The sequence below is a fragment of the Syngnathus acus genome, chromosome 14 (assembly GCF_901709675.1).
Source record: "Syngnathus acus chromosome 14, fSynAcu1.2, whole genome shotgun sequence".
Classification (NCBI taxonomy): Eukaryota; Metazoa; Chordata; class Actinopteri; order Syngnathiformes; family Syngnathidae; genus Syngnathus; species Syngnathus acus.
The window spans coordinates 7,172,339-7,183,520 of record NC_051099.1 but is presented as its reverse complement, the minus strand read 5'-3'; the positions used below and the strand labels follow the sequence as shown (position 1 = coordinate 7,183,520).

Below are 11,182 nucleotides of genomic sequence, written 5' to 3'. Positions count from 1 at the left end.
TGTGTGTAATGCTTTCAAATCAAATAGCGAGTGTCTCCTTTCACTGTTAATCCAGGGGAGCTATTAACTGAATTGTAAACTTCTGTTTATTTTGAACATTGGGTATAAGATATAAGAGACCAACTTGAGGGACTGGAGCATTGTGATACTAGCAACAGGTGAATTCCACCTCTTGAAAAGATGCGAGATCTAATCTTTTTTTTTGGGGGGGGGGGGGGGCTTAACTGTGAAGATGCTTTGTGCAATATTGACATGGCCTTGAACCTAGGCATCAATTTGCTGGTGCATGACAAGTACAAATGAATGCGTAGTTTGAGAGGCAGAGTTAAATGCTCACCTGAACATGAAGATCTTGTTGATTCAACGTTATGACTTCCCTCATACTTGGTCCAAGGTGAGGTCTTGGGCCTGGGGGAAAGAAGGAAAAAAAAGCACACAGGATGTCAGAGGTCTACTAAGGGATTGGTCGATCCAGTAAATCTGCTGACTAAATCCTCTCATGTTGTGATTTAGACTGGGAGGTCATGTTGTCACACTGCATTCCGCTGTGCACGAATTTCTCCAACAGAGCTGGCACACGACTGCATTGAGGAATCTAAAATAAGTATATATAGATTTTTTTTTAAACTTTATTTGAATGAAAACAATTGGTGTCCACTGCTCCGCCTGACGCGTAAAAAACGAATATACTCAATTGTGACAACAGCACAGGTACGTTTTTATTTATTTATTTTGCACATTTAAAGAAATGTGTTTTGCGCTCCCGCTGTTACATTGTCGCACATGAATGTTTTGTAAAGAGTATTGGAAATGGTTACCTGTGGTATTTGGTAGCTGCACGTTCATTTTCGAATCGTTTTTGCGCACCTGAACGCAAATTGATTGATATGCCAGCACAGCACAGCGCGCAATGAATTATGGGTTACGCTAAAAATAAAAATTGCAAGTGGGAATAAAATAAGGGGAAAAAGAAAGAAACGTATTTGCTAGGTCACGTACATTTCTGAATTGCGTATGCAGTAGTTATTTTATTATTATTATTATTATTATTATTTAGTCCTTTAAAAAATGTTGCCAAGCATGGCCCAAACGCATCCAAATTAAATTCTTACCCTGAATAGACATGCAACAATATGGACATTAAATAAATTCAAGCAGTGAATATACTGTAAATATGGATTCAAAATTGGCATGCAATTATGACTTAACCTGCATCATAGAGCTAATCCATTTGAAGAAGCACACAATATTCAAGAACAATAATATGCAAGGTCAGATGAAGTAGTTTTATCTGTGAAAGGTAAGTTTTTGTGTTGTATGGTGCTCAATTAACACCAATTTGGTCTTGTCTTCCAGCAGGTGCCGTGGGCGAGGTGTGAGGAAGAGCGATGCCTTTGGTCAGGAGAACCATTGAGCCTCGGCACCTATGCCAAGGTGCAGTGCCCGACAGGATTGATAGCGAGCTGGAATGTGTCAACAACAACACCTTGTCTGCCATCATCCGTCAGCTCAGTAGTCTGAGTAAGATACTCTGATGTTCATGAACTGAATTATGCATACTACACTTGACAATGTCATACTCAAAGACAAATGCTGCAATGTGACATGCAAAGAGAAACATGAACAGGCTATTTTTGGAAACAAATTTACTCTCGGACATCTGGCTTGTTGTCGCTGACACACACCATCCGCATGCTCAATGTGTGTGTGATGCGATTTAGTCACATTATGAAGGGTTAGAGAGCTTACCGGCGAGCTAAGATGAAGAATAGATGGGAACACAAAGCCAGTCTAATTATAATACTCTGCCATTCTTAACATTTGCTTGAGAACGTATCACGTGGCACACCCGTAATCCAGACAAATTAATTGGATTTAGAAAAGCACACTAACAGTCGCTGAAGTGCCCAGTGAGTGGAGATTATAAAATTGATGGATACTGTATGATCTAAAATTAATGCTAGTATCCTAGCCATATTATCATCAACTAACAGATATTCTGAAAAATTTTGCTTGCAGGTACACATGCAGAAAATGTATTTGGTGATCTTTTCAATGAAGCCAACACATTTTATGTACGTGCAAACTCACTCCAAGATCGCATTGACCGCTTGGCTATCAAGGTCACTCAGCTAGACTCCAGTGTGGAAGAAGGTCAGTTGTACCAACGACAAATACGTTTAAAAAAAAAAAGGTTTTCCAATATGTTCACCACCTTCACAGCCCTTCATAATATCTTAAACATGCATCCTCCTGTTTTGCAGTTTCTCTGCAGGCCATAAACCTGAGGAAGGCTTTTAAAAGCTCGACCAATCAGGACCAGCAGGTGTTGTCCAAAGGCAGCACACCGAGCTCGGTGACCGATATGTACGACAAAAGCGACCAGCCACCTCCTCTTCGAGACCTCACTGCTTTTAGGTATACGTCATCAAAGTTGGTTGGGAAACACTGATCTAGTTAACTTGTTTACAATCAAGATGAACACAAACTTTTTTTTTTTTTATTAGAGAGGACGGCACTGATGCCATGAAGTTCTACTCCGACCCGTCCTACTTTTTTGACTTGTGGAAGGAGAAAATGCTGCAAGACACAGAGGACAAGAGGAAAGAAAGGAGGAGGCAAAGGGTGAGAGGATGCACACATCATTTAATTGGCATATATTCTTTATCCTCAGCGACAACTAATATTGCCACAACTTACTGAGCAGTTGTCAATGCCCATGTTTTACATGCATGCTCATGACTTTACCTTCCATTCAGGAGCAGAAGCGATGCGTGGAGAGTAGCACCATCCAGCGCCAGGTGAAGAAGGTGAGGAAGGCTCGAAACCGCAGACAAGAATGGAACATGATGGCTTTCGACAAAGAGCTCCGACCGGATCACCGCCACCCCCAAACTCTGCGGCGTGGGGCATCTTCCGAAGGCTCACTCTCCCCAGAGGGCAGGTTTGTGCCATGAAAATGTGATCAAGGACCTTCAAATCCTCATTTAGTCTCTCGAAATTAACATCGCAACACAATTCACTTTCTGTCACCAGCACTTATTCGAACCGGAAATCATGTCTTTCATTTTGTTCTTCTAAGGCCCGACGTTCCTGACTATCCTAGCCCACCTGTGCCATCACACGGCGCTTCTAACTTCATCAAGTCGCATGGGAACGTGCAGCCCTCCCCACCGCCAGAGCACGAATACCACAGCATTGACGTCAACTATAAGAAAACAACATTAGAAACTCAAGCCGCAGAGAAGATGAACACTTCAATACGCCTGCCGGCAGATTATAAGTATGATTGGAAGATAACCACTTATGTAATTAAAGCTAGAATTTAATGTTGTTGTTGTTTTAATGATACATAATCAATTTTGCTTTTCATTGTCAATCAGCTGCGCCCACCCTCCACTTACCCAAGGCCCACCCATCCCATCAGCCCAGACAGCCTTTGGTTTCAGCCCCCCAGCAGTTCACAATGGAGCCACTACGCATGGTGGTCCAGGTTACCCACTTCCACCTGTACCTCCTCCAGGACCTCCCCCAGGTCCCCCGCCACCACCTCTCCTTCCCCCAGCTGCCTCATCACACCTCAGTGGAAGCATCAGAACTGAAATAAAACCACTGAGAGATGTGAGGAGTGATCTGTTATCTGCAATCCGCATGGGTGGGTACTGATCTGTCTCCATGGTCAGGAAATGTATGTTTGGTTATGTGATTGTAACATTTGCTTCTGGTCAATAGGCATCCAGTTGAAAAAAGTGCAAGAACAGCAAGAGCTGCAAAACAAGCATGACCCAGTCGGGAACGACGTGGCCACCATCCTGTCACGACGTATTGCGGTGGAGTACACCGATTCTGACGAGGATTCAGAGCTGGATGACAATGAATGGTCGGACTGACTTCAGTGTGGTTTCATTTTGACCTTCTGTATGACTAAAGACGTGATGAGGAGGATGTGTGTTTGTATTTGCCATGACTTTCCTCACTTTTGTTGTTTCATGACATGAAGAAGATCATGAAATTCCATGAGTACACCTGTGGTAGATTGGATCGAGCACTCAGTGCTCGACTGTGTTGGTCTTGTCTGTATTGGAGGTCTGTCTGTAGTCGTGACGGAGCACCCAGTAAAGATCGGCTCGTACTGCATCCTTCTTCTTCTTTCGTGTAACGTCAGATGTCCAACTCGGTGTCGCGTAGCCATGCCCGCATCTCCGGTCCTAGGTCGAAGAGGCTGGCTTCCGTGGGTGGTCCATATAAGGGGCAGATGTTGATTATATGCATCCTTGTCTCCGTGTGTTATTGTTAGAGCAATCAATAAGCAACCCACTATAAGTGAAAACACTACAATAGTTTATCAGAGCATAAAGCCACAACAGTCGCCTTCTTTCTATAGTGTTTTTCCTCATTCTGGTCGCATCTCACAGCTGACTTTAGTGCATGCTCAGCCGTGGAACTTTACCACGGAAGCCAGATGACGTCGTTAATGATTTGTCCTACATAGCTTCAAACAGCAGGCAAATAAAATACGCACTGTGGGAAGTCACGTGAGCGCCAGCCTGCTTGCTTCCGGTATGGTAAAACCGCCCACCAGAGGCGTCCAAAAAAAACATCGTCGCACTCTTCACCGTCGTGCCTCCATCGTGCCTCCATCGTGCGTCTTTGGCCCGCTCGGACTCCGAAAAAGAAACAGGTGAGGAACCTCAGAGGTTACAAATGACGATATTTCAACTTTGTTCGGCCTGCTTGTTCACCCTCGACGCGCTAAAATATTAACATGGTAACGGAGGGAAATTGATGCGAAAGTGTAATTTAGCTGAAGTTTGACTAGCAAAAAGTCAACTTTATGTACAGTTTGTGTTTGATTTTAGCCTGGATGGGGTTGGCCAATGTTGTCGCTGACGTCATGGTATGACTCGGACTTTTCCAGTCGGTCTAATTGATCTATCTGTCAACCGGATTCTAAATCGACTTTTTATATAAGTGATACTTCCGCTTCCTGGGTTCTGTCTGTGAAATCAGAATAATTCAAATGAATCGAATCCTTTCGTGAAGTTGCCAACCCGGAAGATGGCACAAACACGCTGGTCAGGTTTGTGCGTGGGTGAGTGCGCGCGTGAACGGGTGTGAAAGCTTTAGTGTCATGTTGGAAAAGTTTAAGTGAATTCAGACGTGAATATTTGTAAGGTCACTATTAATCGGAGTGGTTTGCAGCAGGAGGAATGTTTTTGTCATTACGTGACAGACAGTGCGAACGTTGCCACATTAGCTGCACTGAATAGTCAGATAGGCTCCGCCCCTTTACTGCTTCATAGACGTTATTGATTAATTGATTTGATCGGTTTGATTTGTGTTTGTCTGTCGTCTGAACTTGGAGTGGTCTTCACATTTGATATATTTGGAATCAACTTTAGTCTTCTGATTTCCTTTACCTGTACATTACTGTTTTTTTATCTGGCGTGTCTGTTGAAAGTTCAAGTGCCAAAGTCATTGGGCCACTCCTTCATCTTCACCAGAGTTGTCCTGTGTGTCTGTGTGCACCAACCTCGCCACATTCCTGTTTACGCCCAAGACATACACCAAAGGCATTTGTAATGAATACAGAGCCAGCCTGGTCAATGTCTTGACTGAAAACTTTCTGAAACCACGTGCATGGCCTCAGGACTAATGACATCACGACTGATTGCGTAACAGAATTGCCTAGCAACTTTCCAGGGTCCTCATGACCGATGGCATACTCATGCCTTTTGTTCAGGTTCTGAGTGCGGGCTATTGTTGCCAAGATGTCCAAGAAGACCGCAAATCGCCCATGCGAGCCGGACGTCCAGGTGGACGCGTCCATCATCCGGATCCCGCCTCACCACTACATTCACGTGCTGGACCAGAACACCAACATCGCCCGTGTCGAGATTGGCCCGCAAACATACTACCGCCAGGACAATGAAAGGTGAGAGGGCACGCCCGTGTGCTGACATCCCTCAGTTTTGCTCACGCCATGTGACTCTTGTAGGGTTCTGTTCGCGCCCGTGCGCATGATCATGGTGCCTCCGCGCCACTACTGCGTGGTGCTCAACCCGGTGGCGTGCGACGACAACGGCCGCGTTCTGTTCGATGCCTCCGGCCAGGCTAAGCTCAGGCACGCTGACCTGGACATCCGGCTCACCAGGGATCCCTTCCCGCTTCACCCTGGCGAGGAGATCCAGCAGGTGGGTTGGATGTCCAATTGGTCAAATGCGTCTATGTGAAATTGTCGAATCCAAAGCTACCTGATTTGTTTGCTTTTTTTTTTTTTCCTTCTTCAGGACGTGACCCCCCTGCAGGTGGTTTACCCCAACACGGCGCTCCGTCTGCAGGCGCTGCTCGACTTCCTGGACGGCGGAGAAAAGTGCGTGGCGGGAGACGAGTGGCTCTTTGAGGGACCCGGTGAGTGCTTTTGGGAAACCCCCCACAGACTCAAGACTGAGGAGACATAGAAACGCAGACATAGTTGTTGAAGTTCAAATCGGGGTTGGGTTTGGGAAAAAAATTGTTTTCTTTGTCTTCCTCGTCAGGCACGTACATCCCGAGGAAGGAGGTGGTTGTCCTGGAGACCATCAAGGCCACGGTGATCGGCGAGAACCAGGCCATAAGACTGCGAGCGCGCAAAGAGGGCGTTGACCGCGGGGGAGTGCTCCGGGTTACGGGTGGGACACGCCTCCTTTCTTTTATCTCACTTCCTGTTTGTTTGTGGTGGCTGGAAACTTCCAAGCCTGACCTGGCGCCCGTCTTACGTTCAGGTGAGGAGTGGCTGGTGAGCAAGGTGGGCGCGTACCTGCCGGGCGCCCACGAGGAGGTCATCGACATCGTCAACGCCTTCATCCTGACGGACAAGGTGCGCTTTTCCTGCGCTTGTCGAGTTCAAACTTGAAGCTGACGGTGTGGTGGGTGACCTGCGCCCCCTCAGAAAGCGCTACACGTGCGCGCACTTCGACCTTTCCGCGACGCGGGAGGTCACGAGCGACGCACGGGAGAAGAGTGGCTGGTGACCCTGGAGGACCGCGAAGCTCATGTGCCGTCGGTGGCGGAGGAAGTGGTGGGCGTGGTCGACGTCACTACGCTCAGCTCGCGCCAGTATTGCGTCATTTTGGACCCAGTCGGAGCCGACGGGAAACCTCAGCTGGGCCAGAAGAGGGTGGTCAAGGTGAGTCTCATTTTTGCATATTCTGAGAGAACTGAAAATCCAAAAGACATTTTTCTTTTTAATTCTACTTTATACGTCTGTTGTGTGAGCTACAGACGTATTTCATTTGTGCAATTTGAGAATTTTGAAAGCACTTGCTTTTCCATGTTGTCCACCAGGGGGAGCGCTCCTTCTTCCTGCAGCCAGGCGAGCATCTGGAGCAAGGAATTCAGGACGTGTTCGTCTTGTCTGAAGAGGAGGGCCTCGTCCTGCGCGCCATTGAGGCCTTCACCGACACCCAGGAGGTGAGCCCCTGTTGCTCCGGGGCCGCTTGCCACCTTGTCCGATGCTCAAAGTGGCCATGTTGTGTTTGTAGGACCCCATCTCGATTGTTTTGCCTCAAAGGCAAAAGCGTAAACATTCTGCTGAGGTATTTTGTGGGAAAACAAAAAAATTAACTAAGAGCAACATATGGGTGGTTTCCTGTCTGAGGTGTCCCTCCCCATCACACCCCCTTGTCCCCCCCCCCTCCCGCATGTCACATGATTCTCCTCACCATTTTCCATCCCGCTTCTCCAGCGCTCCCCCTTTTCCTCCTCGCCCCGTCCCCCTTCCCCACGCACGAGCTCGCTAACCCTGGTCTCCGCCCTCCTGCCCCGTTCTCTCTGCCAGCGCGAGGAGGCGGACTCCGACGAAGAAGAAGAAGTCGAGCGAAGCAAGCGTCGCCGTCACGGCGGCGTGAACCGTCGCCCCGGCGACCGCTGGATGCTGCGAGGCCCCGTCGAGTACGTGCCCCCCTCCCAGGTGGAGGTGGTACTTAGGCGCCAGGCCATCCCGCTGGATGAGCACGAGGGAATCTACGTCAGGGACATCAAGACCGGAAAGGTAACAACCCAAATTATGCACCAACGAATTCATTCATCAATTTATCAAATGAATTGATCACGATTGTGATAATCAGTGATTAGTTGAGAGATTTTATATCAGTCTGGCAATAGTCGCTCGGGGTGCGCAAAATCATTTGGAATAAATGATGTCAAGATTTTAAAAAGGTGCATAGCACATAGTTTGGCTCATGCCTCATTGCGTGTCAGGTGCGCGCCGTGATCGGCCAGACTTACATGCTGACCCAGGATGAGGAGCTATGGCCTAAGGAGCTCCCTGCCAACGTGGAGGACTTACTGGCGTCCCCCCGAGACCCTCTGGCCGACCGCTCCAACAGGAGGAACCTGACTGAGGATCTGGGGGGCAAAAACCGCGACAAGACCCTGGTGGTCTCCTTCCGGGTCCCACACAACGCCGCCGTCCAGGTTTACGACTACCGGGCCAAGAAGGCCCGCGTGGTCTTCGGGCCCGAGCGAGTCATGCTGGGGCCTGACGAGCAGTTCACCGTCCTGTCGCTGTCCGGCGACAGGCCCAAACGCGGCAACGTCATTAAGGCCATCTGCCTCCTGCTCGGACCCGACTTCTTCACCGACATCATCACCATCGAGACCGCCGACCACGCCAGGCTGCAGCTGCAGCTCTCCTACAACTGGTGTGTGTGCCGCAAGAAGGGTGTGCGTGAGCGTGTGTAACGTCCCGCCGTCGTCCCCTCAGGAACTTTGACGTGAAGCCGCCCGTGGACGCCGCGGAGGCCGCCACTCTCTTCTCGGTGCCGGACTTTGTGGGTGACGCCTGCAAGGCCATCGCGTCACGGGTTCGAGGCGCCGTCGCCTCCGTGCAGTTTGACGACTTCCACAAGGTTTGCTGACTCCTTTCTGTCTCTAACACCAATGCAACATTTTTAGACGTCTTATTCCCTCGGCAGAACTCCAACCGCATCATCTACTCGGCCGTGTTCGGCTTCGACGAGAAGCTGGCCGTGCGGCCCAGTCTCCGCTTCCACCAGAACCGACTGGTCATCAGTAGCGTCGACATCCAATCGGTGGAACCCGTCGACCAGCGCACGCGTGACGCCCTGCAGAAAAGCGTCCAACTAGCCATCGAGATCACCACCAACTCGCAGGAGGCCGCCGCCAGGTGACCAAAATCGCCCGGCGTAAGAATGTCAACCTGTTCAGTGGACCTTCTGCCATCTTGACAACTTAATTCTTGTCGGCAACGCCCGCAGGCATGAAGCCGAGCGTCTTGAGCAGGAGGCTCGCGGGAAGCTGGAGCGGCAGAGGATTACTGACCAGGCGGAGGCCGAGCGAGCCAGGAAGGAGCTCCTGGAGCTTGAGGCCCTCAGGTGACTTACTCTCAGCCTTCACGGCCGCCCGTCTGCGTCCTCATATTCATCTATCTGCATCGTGGCTCAGCGCCGCCGTGGAGAGCACCGGCGCCGCCAAGGCCGAAGCCCAGTCCCGAGCCGAGGCGGCCCGCATCCAGGGCGAGGCAGCCGTCCACGAGGCTAAGCTGAAGGCCGAGGCTCAGCGCATCGAGGCTGTACGTCGCCGCCAACATGTCACGGGCTCAGAACGTGAGCTTCTCGCTCAGAAGCGCTTGTGCTTTGCAGGAGGCGGAGCTTGAGCGGCTGGCCAAGGCTCGCCAGCAGGAGCTGGGCTACAAGAAGCAGATGGACCTGCTGGAAGTGGAGAAGCAGGAAAAGCTGACTAACATCCAGAGCGAGCACTTCCGCCAGCTCGTCACCAGCCTGGGCAGCGACACCATCGCCGAGCTGGCGCGCGCCGGACCCGAGCTACAGGTACGGCCGATGAGGCTTTGCCAAATCATGAATGGTTGTCTTGCTCAGCCATCGGTCATATGACCTCACTGCTCGTCTCTTGTCTAGGTGAAAATGCTGCAGGCGCTTGGCCTCAAGTCCACGTTGATCACAGACGGCTCCTCCCCCATCAACCTCTTCACCACCGCCAACGGCCTGCTGGGGGCGCTGCCGTCAGCTGCGCAATGATGCTACAGTGGCCAGAGAAGTGGAAACGCACCAGAGCAAAATCATATCATCGCTAAACAAAAATTGCGCAAATATACCCAAGATGAAGGAGAAGGCCATATGCACGTATATAGTCACTGGTTGTACCTGTCTGTCTCTAAAGGAAATAAATCCTATGCAAAATAAATCCTCCTGCGTTTCATTTGATTTTGTAAAATATATTTCTAAAGTTTTTTTCTCCCTTCCTCAGGATTATCATGCTTGCTGATGATCTGATCATTTGAGTCAGGTGTGTTGGAAGGGTTGCAGAGTTAGCATACTCGCCTCACAGTTCAGAGGTCATGAGTTTGTGCTTTCTATTCAAATCAGCAGGAGGGGGAGGAGCCAAAGAGGTCCATTACATCAAGTATTTTCCTCTCGGTGTTCCACCCGGACATTCCTCCTCCTCCATCTTGTTTTTTTTGTTTTTTCCAAATTGTTTCATTTCGTCCTGTCGACTCATCTCAGCCATTTTGTTAGTGTCTCTTTCTCCCTACTGCCCCCACTTAGACAACCCCCCCCCCCCCCCCCCCCCACACACACACACACACACACACACAGACTCGACGGCACACACACACACTCTTTGAATAATTTATTGGAGTGATGTGGAACTACCGAGTGGATGTCGTGTCTGCATCTTGCTCGCCTCTCTGTCCCAGAATGACGCTTTGGCGCTTGCGACTCCCTGACGTTAATCTCATAATCATCAATAATAATGAGATTTGATCAGCAGTCACATGTAAAGAGAGCTTTATTTTAAAATCTTATAAATCTGTGCATGCATTGATAGACATCCCATACTTGTGACGCAGCGGAGTGGGCGGTACAAAAGAGAATAGAAATAGAAAAATACAAAGGTCACATGTTAGAAAATAAAAGTAGTGCAAACGGTGTTGCCGTGGATGCGTTTGAACATTCAGAAGATTCTCCAGATAAAGATGTGAGCAAATCAAAATGAAGCATTTTCTTCCTTTGATCAAAGCAAGACCAAGTCTTGCGAAAAACAGTTTTGGTCATCGAAAACGGCCGTGTTAGTTTCAAGTCGGAGCTTGTGTCAACAATCTTGTGGCAGATGGAAACAAAATCAAAATTTCATTTTTGAAAATAGGGAGTTCATTAAA

General features: G+C 49.1%; 2 protein-coding genes across 3 annotated transcripts; both read left to right on the top strand.

The window, feature by feature from the left end:
• Positions 1-539: 539 nt before the first annotated feature.
• Positions 540-4,085, top strand: LOC119134016 (wiskott-Aldrich syndrome protein family member 3-like). Of its 2 annotated transcripts, none has more exons than XM_037270413.1 (9): positions 540-711; positions 1,360-1,521; positions 2,020-2,154; positions 2,265-2,418; positions 2,508-2,625; positions 2,760-2,944; positions 3,083-3,283; positions 3,384-3,655; positions 3,733-4,085. In XM_037270413.1, the coding sequence occupies exons 2-9, from the start codon at positions 1,389-1,391 to the stop codon at positions 3,888-3,890; spliced, it is 1,356 nt and encodes a 451-aa protein (XP_037126308.1). In that variant the 5' UTR covers positions 540-711; positions 1,360-1,388; the 3' UTR covers positions 3,891-4,085. The 2 variants fall into 2 exon arrangements, with proteins under 2 accessions (XP_037126308.1, XP_037126307.1); XM_037270412.1 differs by having other exon boundaries at positions 1,357-1,521.
• Positions 4,086-4,562: 477 nt separating this feature from the next.
• Positions 4,563-10,226, top strand: LOC119133997 (major vault protein). Its single transcript, XM_037270362.1, has 16 exons — positions 4,563-4,681; positions 5,744-5,935; positions 5,999-6,194; positions 6,291-6,411; positions 6,540-6,671; positions 6,765-6,859; positions 6,932-7,168; positions 7,327-7,452; positions 7,820-8,032; positions 8,242-8,684; positions 8,747-8,891; positions 8,958-9,169; positions 9,261-9,377; positions 9,448-9,574; positions 9,645-9,833; positions 9,921-10,226. The coding sequence occupies exons 2-16, from the start codon at positions 5,772-5,774 to the stop codon at positions 10,038-10,040; spliced, it is 2,637 nt and encodes an 878-aa protein (XP_037126257.1). The 5' UTR covers positions 4,563-4,681; positions 5,744-5,771; the 3' UTR covers positions 10,041-10,226.
• Positions 10,227-11,182: the final 956 nt, after the last annotated feature.